This window comes from Leopardus geoffroyi, chromosome D3, assembly GCF_018350155.1.
Source record: "Leopardus geoffroyi isolate Oge1 chromosome D3, O.geoffroyi_Oge1_pat1.0, whole genome shotgun sequence".
NCBI classification, from domain to species: Eukaryota; Metazoa; Chordata; class Mammalia; order Carnivora; family Felidae; genus Leopardus; species Leopardus geoffroyi.
In genome coordinates, this window is record NC_059339.1 from 75,925,939 (window position 1) to 75,944,705 (window position 18,767).

The following is an 18,767-nucleotide window of genomic DNA, read 5'->3' on the forward strand; positions in this document are numbered from 1 at the left end:
TCTCAGGGCTTCTTTGCGGGGGCGCTGGGGTGCTAGGACGCATGCTACCCCGTGGGGCTCAGGGTGGTGCCTCAGTGGTGAGGAGAGAAGCTTTTAAATGTCTATCTTCCTAAAACTACTCTCCCTGCATCTAGGAGAAGCACGCAGTTGGTGTGTAACCTCCAAGGCAGCAAATCCAGTTGGTTATCACCCTATCCTGCATCATATTTATAAAGTAATGCACGGTCCGTTTAACCAAGTTTGGGCTTCTGTGTCGCCCCAGCCACCTCCCCGCGCGAACCCTCAGCCGGGAAGCCCACTGACGTGGGCGGCAGCCTTCCAGCCTCAATTCCCCTCCCTCTGCCACCCCTCTTTCCCCCTCCCCTCTCCGGCCCCTCCCCCCGCTTATTTGGGAGATTAGAGTTCATTAATTAAGTCCTGTGCTTAGATCGAACTGTAACGTTATTCCAATCACATTTATCTTACAGGCGGCGGAGGAGATGGCAGCCTAGCTGGAAACGCGCGGGGGAGCCTCAGCCGGCGGCCGGGGACGCACAGCGCGGCGCGTTCCATCGCCACGCCGCCGCGCAGGCCCTCCATCTTCCTGCCCAGCCTCCTGGCCCCGCTCGGCCCTGCCTTGGGGGTCGGCTTCTCTCTGGGGCTCCTGCCCTTCCTCACCTCCCGGGCCTCCGCCGCTCCCCTGCCCGGTCCCCCTCCCCCGCCACACACGCTGACACGCGCGGGCGAACACACACACACTCACACACTGACACGCCAGCGAGCTGCTGGCCGCTCAATGGACCGATTTCCCTGCTTCCCTTGATCCCAGCCCAGCCCGGGATGAGAAATTGCAAAATGGCCCGGGTCGCCAGTGTGCTGGGACTGGTCATGCTCAGCGTCGCCCTGCTGATTTTATCGCTCATCAGCTACGTGTCCCTGAAAAAGGAGAACATCTTCACCACTCCCAAGTACGCTAACCCGGGGGCGCCCCGAATGTACATGTTCCACGCGGGATTCCGGTGAGTGCGGGCCTCTCTCTATTTGAGCGCCCTCGGGTATCTGGTTTATTGGGGGGGGGGGGGGGGAGATGACAGGGGGGTGTTTTGGCTTCTCCGAGACACTTTGGGCAAGATGACTGCGTGGTCCTTCCACTCCTCTTTCTGAGTCTCCCTTCCCCCTTCCTTTATTTATTTGAACCCGAAGCCCCTAAAAGCCGTTGTCCTAATCAATGTGATTGCATTTCTCGTATTCTTCCTCTGCATCCCTTCCCCCATTTCAAAAATGGGGGGAGGGTTTAAGGAGAATGATGATGGAGGGAGAGGCAATGAGTGTGTGTGGGAGGGGGCGGTGAACCGGGAGATGGATGTGCGTGAGGTGAGCGCCTTCCCGGTGCGGCGTCCGCAGACTCCGCGGCCGGGCTCCGGGCGGTCCAGGGCGATTTAATGGCGCAGGCGCCGGACTCCCCGAGCGCTGTGCTCACTCCTCTCCGTCACGCCCCACCCCATCAAATGATGCGCGGGTCTGTTCTGAAGCCCCTGGGGTATTTTACCTCGATCCTTTCCCTACTGCTGCCACCACCGCCCCCCGCCCCCCTTTCCGGGATTTCTGCAATTCCTCCGCCCTCTGCGGGAAGCGAGCCTCCTAAGGGCCGCCTACCCTCGCCCCTGGTCCAAGTCGCCGCCGGGCGAGAGGGCTGGACAGGGAAGGGGCCAGGCGCAGCTTGGCGCAGCTCCTCGGGAACCCCTGCCTCTACCTGTGACCCTCAGGGGCTCTTCCCGGAGGACCTCCCGAGGGGCAGGTGGCAAATACAAACTGCAAGCTGTGGTCCAAGCGGGCCAGAGGTGCGGAACCTAGAGAAGCCCCACCTGGGCAGAAGAGTGGAGCTGCCCTGCGGCCTCCGGGGTCCCCAGTTAGGGGACAGGGAGTGAAATCAGACTCGGCTCGGGAAGTAAGAGGTTAAGGCAGGAGCCACCCCCAGTCTTCCCCTGGGACTCCGGTTTCCTCTGCCCTTTCTCCAAAAATCAATTCACCCGGACAGCCGGGGCGTCGCGGGTCGGAATAGCGGAGGCGCGGCCGCTGTCCGCGGTGCTGACTCCTTGGTCCTCACGGTGCATCTGGCCCCAGCAGTGCGCCGGGCTCCCGCCCTGCTCTCCGCGAGACGGCCATTTTATGGTCTCTCCCGCACCCGGAGGGATGGACAATGGAGGCGGATTTCCCTACTTTTCCTTCTTCCCCCCGGGTGTGTGTGGGAGCAGGGAGTGGACCAAATGAGAGGGGCTCTGGGGCGGGATGGAGCCAGTGCGTGTGCCAGGTGCACCCCTCACCCCACACGCGCGCGCCGCCCCCAGCCGCCTGGACTTTAATGGCTACGTTGGCTTCCCCCAGCTGAGGCCAGCACGTTTGTCTGTGTACTCATGCTCCTCTCCAGGTCACAATTTGCGCTGAAGTTTCTAGATCCGTCATTTGTGCCCATTACGAATTCTCTGACCCACGAACTCCAAGAGAAACCTTCTAAGTGGACATTTAATCGGACAGCGTTTTTACATCAAAGGTAGGATAGGGGGAAAAGATCCGAAAGGTGTTTTTGAATTCTGGAGTTCAAACAAAACAAAACAAAACAAAACAAAATACTCCAAAACAACAAAAATCTATCCCCCACCGGAGGTGTTATTTGCATTGTCTTCTAGGCCTGACTGCACAAAGGCTGATTGGTAACTCTTTTTTATGTATGTAGTGCCCTCTCATAAAAAAAGAAAACATCAAGAAGACCGATTTGAATGGGAGGGAAAAAGATATTTCCAATATGCTCCCCAACTTGGGCTTAATTGAGCACAATGATTTATAGTTAACATGCATGGGTAACACTGCCAAAGCCATCTACTAAAAAAAAAACAAAAACAAAAAAAACAAAAACAATTGCATAAAGACCATCTAATAATGCATTTTCATTCTCCCACTGAGAAAAATGTTTAAAAATGTTTAAAATAGAATTGTCTCACACTGAAACACACAGAAAATACTATAATCTGCCCTTATCAATTACTAGTCAAAATCCTGGCCCAAATATATGCAGGTATTTAAGTATGGTTTTGTTCTGGTTTTGCCTATTTGTTTTCATTAAACCTTTACAGCCCTTAATACATTGTAAAAGCTACCCAACATCATTTTTACAGGTTGTTGTCTTGTAACAGCCTGGTTTATACATGAGGGAGTTTGTGTGTGTGTGTGTGTGTGTGCGCGTGCGCGCGCGCGCGCGCGCGCGTGAGGTGGGGAAGAAGGATGAGATTTATTCAAATTTATTATCCTGAGTGATTCTGGTCTACTCTTAGCAACCCCAGATAAGTCATTACTCCTTCCTTTTTGGTGGGATTATTATGCTACTAAATGGAATGTGAGCCATCTAGTGTATTCATTAGGGGTGTGAATATTTATTTTACAAATGATCATTTTACCACTCATTTAGGGAGCTGTGTTTTGTCATAGCATTTCTAGTTACTGCACCCTTTTTTATTTTGAGTGACAGAATTAAAACCAATTCAGTAGATATCTATGGTGTCATGAAAAGCTGATATAGTCATGTGATTATGAATAAAAATTTTAAAACACTGTTCAATTAGAAATTAGTTCAATGGCAATAATTGATAAATTCTAAACCATAGAAGTACCTTAAAAAAACTATTGGGTTTTTAGTCCAATATTAATTTTATAGACAAACCAGAAAACTTTCATGGTAGAATACATTATACCTTTCCCAAGACATATTTCTAACATAGTAAAAATTATCTTCCCACACGGGGCCATGTGACCCAAATGACCAGTCAGAACAATATTTCCTTCTCAAAACTTCCCTCCTTTCAATCCACTTATTAGGTAAACTTTAATTAATTTTCCCAGTATCATTTTAAATTTACTTTACCTTTATAACAGGTAAAGACTAGCTTGTAAAGAACAGTATGGGTAACTCTGGAAATTTTAGATTAAAGCGTTCAGTTTATGTTGCTTTATATTTTGACAAATGAAGGGTTTTTTTAAATAAAATTCCAGTTAAAGTGATGATATGCAAAGCATTTAGTTTCAATCCTATTTTTTTAGGCAAAAGACATAGGAAATTTACAATGTGATTTCTTAGAATTAGAGAATCTAGTAGCAAAGTAACACGTTACTGGTCTCTCATAAATATTTTAAATAGCTGAAACTCTAAGAGGAAATACTTCATTTTACTTAAAGCTCAACATGAGAGCAACCTGAAATTATGCTAAGTATCACCCTTGCCTTGTTTATCCTCTGAATTCTTAGAATGTACACACATTTTCAGGATTCACGATAGCCTCTTTTTCTAAGGATTAAGTTCCTCCAACTAAATTGTGTTTCTATATAATCAAGTATAAAAATATTCCTGTTTCATTATTCAAAGGACTTTAATGAGATTATCATCTCATTTCTATTAAATATGCAACTACATTCACTATTGTTACCATTTCATATTTCAATAATAGATAGTATTATACAGACTCGTATCTATTTGGCTCTTATTTGGATATCAGTGATATTTGATATTCCTTGAACGCTGCAGTCCAATAGCAAACAAACAGTACCTGGTTACAAACTCTAAGTCACCAATGTTTGTGAATTAATGTGAGCTCTTTGGAGCCTGTGTAAATTGTCTCCAAGTATTTTCTGACATAGTTTGACCTCCTATGATCATGCCTCCTCCTTGATCAAATACACTTCTCACATAGAGCAGAAAACCAAAGAATGCCAGCTAAAACTGTAAGTGACAACATTTATAAGCCTTGAAGGATTACATCCAGAACTTGATTGAGAAATTAACACCTCTGTAGATTCTGAAGCAGTCTTTCCCGCAATGACCGCAATTATTATGAATGTATAATCTTTCTTAGATACAATGGGCCTACGATTCTTGTCTGAATGAAATGGCAGCATAAGACATAAGATGGAAAATCAATTCTTTTGAATGGGATGCATTTAATGAATTTCTTTTCATTTTAGGCAAGAAATTCTTCAGCATGTCGATGTAATAAAAAATTTTTCTTTGACCAAGAATAGTGTTCGGATCGGACAACTGATGCACTATGATTATTCCAGCCATAAATATGTTTTCTCTATTAGCAATAACTTCCGATCACTGCTTCCAGATGTGTCACCCATTGTGAATAAGCATTTTAATATTTGTGCTGTGGTTGGAAATAGTGGGATCCTGACAGGGAGCCGGTGTGGACAAGAAATAGATAAGTCAGATTTTGTTTTCCGTTGCAATTTTGCCCCTACGGAGGCTTTCCAAAGAGATGTTGGAAGGAAAACCAACCTTACCACCTTCAACCCCAGCATTCTGGAAAAATATTACAACAATCTTTTGACCATTCAGGACCGTAACAACTTTTTCCTGAGTTTAAAAAAGCTCGATGGGGCCATTCTTTGGATCCCTGCATTTTTCTTCCACACTTCAGCAACTGTTACCAGGACATTAGTTGACTTTTTTGTTGAACACAGAGGTCAGTTAAAGGTCCAATTGGCTTGGCCTGGAAATATAATGCAACATGTCAACAGGTGTGTATATTTTATTGCCTTTAAGTCTTACCCCACCAGATGGCAAATCAATATTGTAATCTCTTGGGGGTGGGAGGTATCTGATTAGTTACTTGTTGTGGTTAGCTTAGAACTTTGAGGCAAACTCTTATGTTTTTGTAATGAAAGAATGAATCATTCTCAGTAAGAAGTTCAATCTCCTACTCTCCTACTTCCAGCTGGTAACAAAGTGCTATATGGGGGAGGGGGGACTGGTGTTTCATCAGTCTGCCCTCTCTAATCCCTGTCCCCTCCCTTGGTGGTAAGCCTAACAGGCAGTCACAGAAATCATCAAAAACCAAGAATTGTCTTTAATGGAGAGCTGTGTCCCAATCATGCCAATGGCTGAATCAGACAAACCAAGCAAATCATCAAAAATCAAGAATTGTCTTTAATGGAGAGCTATGTCCCAATCATGCCAATGGCTGAATTAGACAAACCAAGGCAAGATGCAATTGACTTAAAATGTTCCTTTTGATTTTATATGTGGGTGTTTTGTCAATGTCCAAGATTAGAAAACCACTTAAGGAAAGCATAAATTGCATAATTGGCCTTTAAAATTTGGGATTTCAGTGCCAAAACATGTGAAAGATATTTTATGAGCTTGCTGTTATCCCTCATAATTTGATAGAGAGATTGATCAGAAATGCAATATTTTTGTCTAGTCTGTTGAGTCTGGATGCCGGCTGTACATTAGAATCACCTGGAGAACTTTTAAAACTACTGTTGCCTGGGCTCTACTTCAAGGGATTCTAATGTAATTTATCTGGCAGGGGGAGGGGAAGGGCCCGGTACCTGTTTTTCTTAATAACTCCTAGATGATTCTAATATGCAGTCAAAATTGGGAGCCACTAGTCCAGGGCATTTTATAAAGCAAAATGAGTTGTAGGATTTTTTTTAAATCATCTGAGGAAACTGCCTTAACTCTAATTTCCCCTGAGCAAGTAGCCTCCATGTCCTAACATACTGTCCGGATAGTCCTACAAGTTAAAGCGGGTTCTGGGAGGACAGGTAACCAGAGAATTCTAAAGACGTTTATCCCATAGTATATTATTCCCATCCTGTAGTCCTCTGAAGTCTACCAAACTTAATGTCTGTTTAGGTTACCTCTGATAGAAGGAGGAATCATCATCTAATAAAGTAGTATGTATCTAACAGGTAGGGTGACACCATAATATATAGTCCAAACTGGAGCTCTGTCTTTAAGAGAAAGAGGGTACTATTAATAACAACAGGATAACAAACAAAAATTGAGACTATCCCAGCTTCCCAAGATGTATGGTCATCTTTTCGAGAGGTTAGGTAGCCCAACTCTTGTTTAAAGATGAGTCAACTGAGGTACAAAGAAAAGGAATTATTTACCACCCAATGTCACTGCCCCAAATGGGCAAAATCAGAATTAGAAGCCATGCCTCCCACCAACCTGTCCTCCTGTGGCCTTTTGACCTCATCATTTTGCTCCTGCCTTACTTTACTTAAGTTCAGTCATACCAAAGGAATTGTCAGAAGTCATTCTAACTCCTTAGTAAGAAAACCAAGACTAAACTGTTACATTTCAACTGGAATGGGGAAAGGTCTGTGAAGCTTTCAAGTAGTAAAGAAGGAACTATACGTACTTAGAAGCTTCAGGAAATTGGCCTGTGTGGCCTACCCTGCCCCTAGCTTTTCAGAAAGGCCACGGAGTTAGTCATAATGCTTCACAGCCACTCAGGCTTGAACCAAATACATTGGTTCAATGAAAACTCAAGGGAAATACAGTCCGAGGAAACCTGATTCATAAACAGTTTAACTTTGCCTACACAGCAAATGATACACACACACACACACACACACACACACACACACACACTCACTCCCTAGCAGTCTCAAATATTTGGTAGTATAGGTAGGAAGGCTTCAAACTACTGTTTCAATATGGAAGGAAAAACAGCCATAATTTAGCTTTTTTTTTTAATTCAGAAAGTGTTTAAATGCTTTTCTTGGGTTCTGGCATGCTAAAGAAGGGAACCCCTAGGAACCCTTAGATAGAAAACAAAGGAACAGGGAATATGATTTTTTTTTTTTTACAAGAAGCTACAGAAAAATAAGGCCCCACAACCTCTCCAGACCAAAGAAGAAGCATTTAACCAACCTCTAGATTTGGATAAGAAGGTGACACAGGAGCATAGTCATTCCCATTGCTGCTGGCCTTCTGCGGTGTCACCACTGAGTCAGGGCCACCACTCCTTAGCACAGCCAAGAGGCGGGGCTGGTGTCACGCGATGTATAACCTGTGCGGTCACACAGGAGCTGTGCTCAGGAGGGCTGGCGCTTGGTTTAATGCCCTGCTATCGCCCTCTGGAAACTCAGTGATTTTTGAAGGAAGGGCCCGCATTTTCGTCCCATACTGGGTCTCACAAATTATGTAGCCGGTCCTGCCCAGAGGCGTTCTAAAAGATAGATTCAAAGCAAATGCTACTTTAAAAAAGGCAAATCCATGTACCAATCCGCCTCCTGGCCCAGTCATGTTGACCTATTTGCCTGAAACCAACACTGGCTTCTGAATCCACATGTACTTACTGTTCCACAGGTACTGGAAAAACAAACATTTGTCACCCAAACGGCTGAGCACAGGTATTCTCATGTACACCCTTGCATCAGCGATGTGTGAAGAGATCCACTTGTATGGATTTTGGCCTTTTGGATTTGACCCCAACACAAGGGAAGATCTTCCATACCATTATTATGACAAAAAAGGGACCAAATTTACCACCAAGTGGCAGGAGTCACACCAGCTGCCTGCCGAGTTTCAGCTGCTGTACCGAATGCATGGGGAAGGGCTCACCAAGCTGACTCTGTCACACTGTGCCTAAGACTCTGAACAGAAAGTGCCAAATGGCCATTTGAAAAGTGCCCCAAATCAAACGGAATAGTCTTCAGAATAGAACCCTAGAGAATTCCTTATAAAGACTGTCTGCCGCTTAAAAGGAAAGATCTCTTCTCTCCCTCTTTTTGCACCTGCTCTCTTAAGAGTCTTGGCAAGACAAACGAATTGAAGCCACATGATGTAAACTTGATTGATAAAGGGAATGTCGCATTGGGAACCATGCTGCTAACGAAATGGTCGGAAGTATTTTAGTGTTTGTATTTTGATAATAAACTGCCTCCCATGTTTTTATGAGGACGGGAGCTGTCATTGCTGCAGCTTTGAGATACAGTCCTCATTGTCACAGGCCTCTGGCCAATTTGGGCAGGATTTCAGTTTTCCCTGGGTGGGATCAGACTCTTCAAAATGGAAACAAAAAAACCATTTGCGTATCTCATCTCTCTCTCTCTCTCTATTTCTCGCTGTTGTTCTCAATCTCTTCCCTACAATCCCTCGCCCCACCATTGTGGAGTTTAATAATTTGCTAGGAATCATATTAAATTAGCTTTGCTTGTATGTGTTGCATCTGTACTTGCTTGATGTGTTTAAGGCTCTGGGTAACTTTGCTGTTTCGTGACAAGCTGACCAAATGATGATGGATCCCCTTATGACTACTTTTATTAGAAATGCCTCTTACAAAGTTCTCACTAGTCCGTGCCATCATTCGACAGCAGAGTGGTCCCTCTGTGCTGAGTGGCATCTTTCACTATCACAAAGAAAATGAATGTCATGGGTGGCACTGCATCTCTTGACACGAATGCTATTGTGGCAGATCATTCTATCGCCACATCTGTGAGGGCATGCCAGCCTGAGTTTAGTGCGTCCCACAATCCCAACCCAAGAGCTGGGTTGGGCATTCTCTCAGAATATAGAGGCAATGAGTCAGCTTAAGATCCTGGGACACAGAGAGGAAAAGGAAGAAAAATACTTAGAAGTTGCTATGGAATCCCCATATACCCTAGAGCGTTGTAACCATGGTGCCCATTCAGAGACACCTGGTCTTTGAAAGCCAGCAGAGTTGCAGCAAAGTAGAAGACTGGAGGTTGATCAGGACAGGCCCCTGTGGGAATAGTGCTGAGGTGAGGTCATCTTCAGTGTCCCTGTGTCCACCAGCACCACTCAGAACCATTTGTTCTCTTCAAGATAATTGTAGACACTGGATAGTCCCTTTTCCCACTGAAATCAGATCTGTATGTCTAAAAATTAAGGATTTCATAAGGAAAAGCCATTGGGTAATGGCAAGATTTGATACAAAATAACCCTTGGAATTTAAGCTGTGTAGATCTGCCATGAGGGGATTAGTTGGCCGTTCTGTCTTTTTTTAGTATTATTATTTCAGCTTTAGAAGTAGAAATCACATCACTCCCACCCCGGGCTTTTCACTGAGCAGCACTTTGTTCTTCCAGTTCGGCCCAAAGTCTGGCCAAGTTGATGTTAAATTTTAATAAGAGTTTCTTTCTTCTTTCCAAATGCCAGTCAAGCACATTTGTAATACATTTGGGTGGGGTAGCTTGTTCTTTTCCAGAAGTCTCATCCTAGTCTGCTTGTAATGTTACAAATGCCGTTTAGAATAATTGCCGTAGCTCAGTGATCGGCTCACTGTCCCTCTTTGGGAAGGTATAATCAGGCCCCCCGTTAAACCGCATACAATAAGAAAAGACGTTGTGTCTTATGCTCATGTGCCTCCTGGTCCTAAAGGGGAGATGTCTGGTTCTAATTGTTTTCAGAAAGCTAATCAGAGCAGCTTACATATATCCAGATACTAACTGGTGAAAGAAAAACCATACAGGCTTGGAGTTGCTGCTAACTGTGGCACATCTTACAATGTTGTACGAATGGCAATCATCCAAAGAGATGGGAAGAAACAGGAATAGATGTTTCAAAATGGGAAACACTGACACAGCTCAATACTTGAAAGACATTAGAGGAGGAGGTAGTAAAAAAAAAAAAAAACATGTTTTAAATTCACTGGTATAACCTGGTGGGCATCAACACCACCCCATGCTTGTTCCCTGTCACTTTCAAGAGGACAGTGCCACAGCGCTCATGCTGTGCTCTGCGAGGATCACTGCGAGATTGACAACTGACAGGAGTGTCTAGTTGGCTCTTCCTAAGCACTTAGTTCATCTGGTTGCGGCTGAGTGATATTAATGCCAATATTACATGGGCCAGATCCTGACTCTGGAGTTTTAATCCCAATGTGCCCATTAGATTTCACTAAATATAAATACGTAGACACGTTGAACCAGGGAGGTTAAAAGAGCACAGGACCAGAATCCCTAAAACTGGTTAACTGTTCTATGGTGGACCTTTTAAAGTAGACCTCATCATAATGCTGTTTTAGGAGTGGGGGTTGTTTTGTCGTTTCAAGTTGAGGAAGACGTTTTACATCTCACACCACTCTCGGCTTCGTCTTAACCTCAGGGTGAAAAGGACTTTACCATCCCCCAGTATCGTCTCATCTGTTGCTTTCACAAGAACTCAAAACGGGCTTCTTTCCTAGAATCAGAGGGCTCAGCAGCCAGACCTATCCCATTTCCGGGCAGGACTTCCTGGAACTGATCCAAAAGGACCACCACCCTTCCCTTTTCTGAAGAAAATCTTAAGCCCTGCCATAGGGTTAACCACAATTCTCATAGCTTATAAATTCTTTCTGTACAGCCTATGTGCCTCCTATTGGAAAACTTGGATACAAAATTTGGGTAAAGCGTCTATCCCAGTTTTCAGCAGGTAGTAAACACTCACTAAATGGCAGCTTTTACCGTTACTTCTATTGTTAGTTGTGCCCTTGACTTACAGTTGCAGCACAGAGAAATGCAGCCTCTAGCTGATCATACACGATCTCTTTTTGTTTTTGAGGACTGTTTCAAAGGTCAAACCTATGTAAACCACTGTCGAGACCAAAAGACCTGAGTCCTGATTAGAAAGGCAGTGGTGTAAGTAACCAGAACGCCCTGGCCTGTGTGGTCAAGAGCAGTGAAATGGGCAGACAGGACTATTGAGTTCCCCCTCCTGATTCAACTCAGATACAAATCCCTGGCTTTTGCACTGCCCTTGCTTTGCTGGTTCTAGGTTAAGTGCATCCTTTTATCAGAACCTTTCATCTTTTAGGATACTCACAGCAGAATCCACCCTCAGCCATTGGAATGAATTTTACCATAAAGTCCTCAAGGCTGTCTACACATGATACCAACACAAATGACCAATTCAGTCGCAGAGGGGAAAAAAAAAACCCACAAACATTTAGTGACCTGCTTAATGCCAGTCCCTCAGTTTTGCATTGGCTGTTCTGAGAGTCATGTGCAGGGATTGTAAACCAGGGGATTCAGGACTAAAATGTGGTACCAAGAATTCCTCCCACACCCAGAAATCCTTCCCATATTTGATGATTAAAACATTTGTGGCTCCTCTGCCTTTGCTTCTGGGTCTCAAGTGTCCTTGACCATTATAAAAGTGCTGTGTGTTTAGTAGTGTTGTGTGCCTAGCAGTGCTGTGACTGCTGTACCATGGTGTCAGGTGACCTTGGTGTCAGGCATGTGACCATGAGGCTGCCAGCCAGGATATGCAAGGTGAGAGGTCCCTCCAGCCTCCTTGTGTCTGGATCTCCAATTATCCACGAATATGAGTGCCATGACTAACCTAATTTGGTGGGACGCTAAGGAATGGAAGAGCTTTTCTTCTGACTTTGGGCTAAGCAGTAATTTTTGGACACTCTCAAACAGCAAAGAAGGGTGGCCTGAGGCCAGAGGAAGCAGGGACAGAACTGTAGAAACATGGGATATTTGAAATGGAAGAACCTTTCAGTTTCTCTAGTCCTAATCCTTGATGTTACAAATGAGAAATGGAGAAGCAGAGAGGCTAAGTGATTTCCCAAGATTGCAAGGATAATGAGCAGAAAAAGTATGACTCCTCATCTCCTCCTTATCAGCATGTAATGAAGATGGGCACAAAAAGAAAGTGATTTTGGTCTGGGGTCCTCATGGCACAGAAAACAAGTAGTCTGTAAAGGAAGAAAATTTATCCCTCTCCCACAAAAAGCATTTATTTGTCAATACAAAACAATAAGGGAGATGGTTGCCTAGGCATACAACAGTCCACGGGTAATATCCTACATTCTCCTTCCCCTAAAATAAGAGAAAACCAACTTGGTAAGTCATGATTCTGGTAAATCACAATTTAGTTACTGATAGTTCACAGTTGATAGCTGGAATTTTATCCAAGACTCTATTCACTTATAAAACCTTGTTTTAGAAATACGTATGCACAATTTAAAAGCTGAATACTGAGAATAGTTATGTACTTCTTTTTAAAAATCTTTATCAATTTATTTAACCTCAAAAAAATGGTTCACTCATTGTATTTCTCCATGTATATAGTTTTCAGCTGGGGCCTGTTGAGATAAGGAATACCTTTTGTCAATTCATTCCACATCGTAAGTAATTTCAAGAGCAGACTTTACATTATTGCATTTAGTTCAAAATGCTAAGAAGATGTGTAAATAATAGTAAATAATTTGGGCCGCGTCTTCATGTGCAAAATGACAGACCAGTTTTCTATATAAATCTGCATCTCTGAATTGTTTTCCTCTAATGGTTTAAATGTACCAAGCAAAAGTATCTGTGTAGCCTCTACTTCCCCCTGAATACACAGAACTGTCCTTTTGCTTACAAAGAGAGTTGGGGCCGTGTATGTGGCTGAAAAACCCAGATGGAACATGACAAGTGCCAGAGACTTAGGTGGCCCTGGGCCACCTGACTGATGTGACTGGGCTCTGTGGCCCAATTAATCAGGGCCACAGGTGAATTGATGACAAGGACCAAAATGACTAAATATTGCTTTGCCACATAAGTCTAACGTTTGAAATGGGAAACCTTTTAGAACGTCATTATTGTATTAGAGAGTATTTCTGAAAATTTGTTTTTATTGTGATTATTATTATTGAAGATACATGTTTTAATAGATGTTTTATCCTCAATGAAGCCCGTTCTCATGCTGTTAATTACAGCGGAATCATAGGGAAGAGCCTGTCGCAGAAAAGCTGACTCCAATCTAAGATGACAATGGGGTGATGGGGTTAGGACCTGGATTATGCTGCTGATCCACCAGCAAACAAAGCTGGATGATGTGAGGAGCTCTTTAAAACACTCTTCCTCCCCACACCAGACCTTTGACTCAGAATGTGCTGGGATAAGCTAAGCTTACAAAGATTCCCAGGTGATTCTGATGTTGCCAGCATTGGGAAACAAATAACATATAGCCAAGTCACATATACCATTTTGACCAAAGTAGCTGAATGCTTATCACTCCTCATGTAATTAGTAGCCTATCTGTCCCTTAAAGTTATCATAATACCCGGCAATATAGACACAGTCTTAGTGACTCAACTACTCAAGTTGTGTTTTGGCTGAAGTGACCTGTCACTAATTTGTAAGCAAATAGTAACTGGTTAATTTAGTCAGAATGGACGCAAGCCTGAAGACAGAGCGAGGGACATAGCTTTAATATACTTTACCCCAAGGCCAGCTCTTTATATTTCACTTTTTATATTTCAAACTAAGAGGCAGATCTCAGGTCAATCATCTTTACAGATAGACAGACTGAGAAACAGAGAAGTTAAGTGGTTCATTCAGATTCTACTTGGATGTCATTCCCAGAGCCTAAAATATTCCTAAAGGGGCCTGATTTCTCAACCTACAGGTAATTCCCCAAATACAAAGATCCTCAGGCTAAAATGAAACCAATCAAGAAAGGAAATTCAAGAAGTTAAAATTTTACAACCAACTGAGTATAAAATTCTAAGACCAGCTGAACGGGTTGGCACTGGCGGCCAGCCTCTGTTGAATAAGGTGATACCATTCTAATGTGGTTTGGGCCAGGCTCATTTTGACAGCTGTGCACATGCAAAGCCTTTAATCATCAGAGATACTAAAGGGCTCCTGTGATTTTCCTTCCATGGGGCTCAGAGACGATTGTAGCTCTTCAGTGTGCTGCTCAACTTTTAACAACTGGATCTGGAGAAAGTGGGGCCCTGATTTGTAGCATTTGCCAATTTCCATGGTATAAATACTGTCAGCATAGAGTTTCAAGCTACTAACTTGATGTCAACCAGCTGAATATGTAAAAACGTGTTTTCAGGAGCCAATACGAGCTGGCTCCAGCACCGCACTGCCTGAACAACTTCTGAGTCAGTGAGTCCCAAATGGGAGAGGCTAGCAGTGGCTTTGGAGAAACTCCCAAGTGCCCCCTCCCTGCAAGGAGGCGTTTCTACTTCGGTTAGATCTACTAATTTTTCGTATATTATTGTGTCCTTGAAGCTAAGGACCCTAAGGTGTTCAAAATATTTCCTAGCCATGTGACTCTTAGGAACCTCTCAACAGACCACTCAGTACTTTGAGAGATAACCAGCCACGGTTTTTCTAATTTCTACGGATGAATTTCCAGGTAAACATTTTTTAATTTAACTGCCCGTTGAAACCATGTTTGGCTGATCTTTTCTCATATCTTATAGTCCATTACCTGTTTCCCCAGATCTCTAATTTTCCCTGTCCACTTGCTCCTCATTCTTCTGACACAGCATCCAGAAATCAGCACTTGCACGGAAGCAAGGGAAGAACAGACATCCAGTAAGCTTACCTAGACCTACCACCCTTAGAGAGTCTCCTTTCTTCAAGTGTCTCTACCCCAGTAGGGGACACCTGCTAAGCCTCATGCCCAAGGCTTGAGTATGCGTTCGGCTGGGCTTTCTTTGGCCTCAAAAAGTTTCTGACTGGCTGTAAACAGCACAAATAAGAACACCACTGGGCAAACTTTGTAGAGGAAGGCATCATGTGACGCCTTGCCCTTAGCTATGCTAGTGTAAGGCAGGACCCGGAAAAAACCTACCAAATCAAACATTTGGCCACTACCATCCCCTGGGCATTGAGAAGTAGTTGTACTATAAACTTCCTTCTTCTTCCTACTGGTTGTAAGGGAATTTCCTACTTACAGAGTGTTTAGAAATCAAATACTCTGGTGAGCCACAGAACAAGCTTTGTTTGCAAATTAAAGGTTTTCCTGTTCTTAGGTGAATTTGATTAAATCCTTTGGAAGTCAATGCTGGAAAAATAATGTATTTAATTCCTCAAACGTAGTAAGTGGACATAGGCTTTTATTCTGTATGTAGTAAATCAAAGCTAGATTATAAAGGACAAAATCTAGTTTTCTTGCTGTCGTAAAATATCCTACAGGGTCTATAACATGTTTCTAGACTATAAATGTTTGAAACTCAACTTGAACATTGTCTATCTTATGTTTAAAAGGCCAGGGTATCCCTCTGTTTTCTGTGCTCCTTAACAGCCATTGAAATGAGCTTGCTTCTCTATACTGAATAAGCTACATCTTGTTTTAAATGGATCAGGTACATGTTCAGATGTTTTTCTGTATTCAAAACAAATTGCATGTAACCTGGGCACAAAATACACCTTCATCCCCTGGCTCTTTTCTGGACACCAAAGAGATAAGGCCATAGCTACAAGCAGAAGGGAGTTGACAGAAGGCCCCATCTTATTATGAACAAATTCACAGTAAAACCAGCCTTGAGGAATGAGTCACTCCCAAAATATATTTAGCCAGGGAAATAGGTTAGAAAAATGGGTAGACGATGGGAGAGAGGTTTGTTCAATGTGTAGAAGTGGAATAAAGTCATGGAAATACTTACAAAAAGGAAAGGGAAGTTTCCCTCTGATATCTGGAATCTAGACCATTTTGCAAGACTTAGAATAATTGGTCTCCGTGTCTAAACACTCTTTAACCATGTTTCAAAATCCAGGTCTCAGCCCTTATTATACAGAAAATCAGCCTTAGAGCCAGGAGCCCTGGGAGGGGGTTATTGATGAGCTGAGATCCAATCACCAAGCATCAGCAATTAGCGCTGAAATTCTCCAAGGACACAAAACAAAAATATTGAAACATCACAATGCAGCATCGTTTGTTCACATAGGAGAATCAACTACATGCCTAGCAGAACTTCACAGATCTAGACACTATCTCAGGTCTAGATTCCAGATCAACATCTTCAACATGGAGATGAGACAGCTGAGGGTCAGAGAGTAGAAGTGACTTATCTGCCCAGCTAGTTAAAAGCAATCAGAGTCAGGGTCTCCCAAACCATGGATTCTACTACAGCACACCATGCTGCCTCCACTCTGTAGGGGGGAGGCTGACAATCCACTGTAAAGCATAAATCAGAAGTCCAGACGAAAGAATGTTTGCGATGTCTTCTCTCACTTAACCTACTTGGTTTCACCACTTCATTTTAGCCTCATTTTAAAGAATGCTATACCAATGTAGAATGAACAACCAAGCTCTTTTCAGAGTAATGATGAAACCGAAAGGTCAAAGGTGGGAGAACAGTGAATGTAAGTTATTAACGAAATGGGCAAGAAGCATGTGTCAGGGAAAATCAATGCTTCTTCCGTTGTCATAACCACGGAGCCCTCCCCTCACACACTTGACGCATTTATTTTGGAAAACGCCATCTTACGCTGAGACACTGGCATTGAAGACTTCACTCCTTCTCGCCTACATCAGAAGTACTCTCACTCTTCGGGAGAAGCCGTGGCCCTCAGGATCAGACTCACATCTCCTGTGACAGGCAGCCTCAGCTGCCCTCAGAAACAAGCTGCCAGACTGACAGGGCCACGGAGACCCGAAAGGAGCCAGCCCTGCTGGACTGAGGAACATGTAAATATCTTCTGCCTTCTTGGTGAACAGAGATGATCATCTTTCTTTTGTAGGGGTAATTGTGTGTATATTGTGACTAGTTTGTGAAGAAAATGCAATGATTTGCTTTGACAGCTCCCCAAATGTACCTGTTAAGTGTGAATGTGCCTGCCTCATTGCCTCATGTGCCAAACACAGTACTGAATGCGTTGTTTTTAAATAAACTGTTTTACTGTGCATTGGAAAACGCCGCTGGTTGTCTCTGTCCCATTTGGAAGACCCCCCTCTCTCCCCACACACACACGAACCTTCTCCATCCAGTGAAGAGATTAAGCACATCCTCCTTTTTTTCATTCCCTGGGTTTTGAGGAATTCTCCAAGGAATCCTCCTTGGAGATTTTCAGAAAGGTTGGGCTTAGCTGTCTTCAGCCATGAACGAGTAGCAAATAGTAAAAGCACCCCCCCCACACACACACACACCATCTTTCCATTGGCCCTTTATGCAAATGATGCAAGAGGACTTCATATGATTAATAATAATACATTAAGCTTGCGTATACACTCACACACATCATTTTATTTCAGCAAGGATCAGGTGACAGAGGGACACTGAGGGACTTGGCCCATGTTGCACAGTCGATGGCGAAGTGAAAATGAGATCTCAGCCAGACTCTTGGCCCAGGGCTCTTTCTCTTGCCTCTTCACCCCATTTCAACACTTTCTCATAGAGCCTTCCCAAATGCCCCCATCAGCCTCCATTCCTTTACACAGTGTTATCTGTCTTCATAGCATTTTCTCTCCCTGTTTGAAGTGATAGTACTTAAGAACTCATTGTCTGTGTCTGCCACCATGTTATAAGCTCTACCTTCAACAAAGTAGGCAACTTTGCCTGTCTTAATTATACTATGTTCCCAGTGCCTACAGTAGTTCTGGGAACTTAGCAGGCTATCAACTGATATTTGTTGGATGCATGGATGGATGGATGGATGGATGGATGAGTGCATCATACAGTTCTATGTATCACTTCTCTTTTTTATCTCCCTTCCCATCTTTATGCCTACACCACAGACACCAAAAGTCCTCACTCTGCTCTGACTGTGCTACCTCAGCACCATGAATAATAGTATTTGTTGACTGAATGAATGAACAGCCCTAGGAATTGTTTTACTCGATATCCATGCTCCAACATCAAGAATGTCTCAGCATATTAATGCACCAAAGCACATCCTGTTCTTGTACTTGGCTAATTATAATTTCAAACAAAACAAGAACTTCTGTAGGGTGAAATATAGCATTATTGGAAAGACCCTGCCTTCAGTAAACAGGGTCGCGTCCGAAAGGGCCTGCTGCAATGCTCCTTAATTCAAGTTGAAAGCCCTCATTGGTCACTATGTACAACACTGGGCAGGATAGGAACAGGATACAAAATGAGCAAAAAAATCACAATGCCTATCCTGAAGGAACGTACATGTCTTATTGGCAAAACAGTTCAACACATTACCAGGGAATATCTTTTATCCTGGGCAGCACCAGGGAATGTTAGGGTGCAGGTAAGGGACAGAGAAAAAAAAGAATGGCCACCCTCACCCTACCCCCT

At 43.6% G+C, this 18,767-nt stretch overlaps 1 protein-coding gene and 1 long non-coding RNA gene across 4 annotated transcripts in view; one reads left to right on the forward strand and one right to left on the reverse strand.

The window, feature by feature from the left end:
- LOC123587419 overlaps positions 1-18,767 on the reverse strand; it is a 255,013-nt gene that overhangs the window by 184,916 nt on the left and 51,330 nt on the right. The gene's annotated exons all lie outside the window — the stretch shown is intronic.
- On the forward strand, positions 374-17,418 carry ST8SIA3 (ST8 alpha-N-acetyl-neuraminide alpha-2,8-sialyltransferase 3). Of its 2 annotated transcripts, none has more exons than XM_045457167.1 (4): positions 374-998; positions 2,408-2,530; positions 4,990-5,547; positions 8,135-17,418. In XM_045457167.1, exons 1-4 carry the CDS (start codon positions 820-822, stop codon positions 8,415-8,417), a joined length of 1,143 nt encoding a protein of 380 aa, XP_045313123.1. In that variant the 5' UTR covers positions 374-819; the 3' UTR covers positions 8,418-17,418. The 2 variants fall into 2 exon arrangements, with proteins under 2 accessions (XP_045313123.1, XP_045313125.1); XM_045457169.1 differs by having other exon boundaries at positions 892-998; positions 2,365-2,530.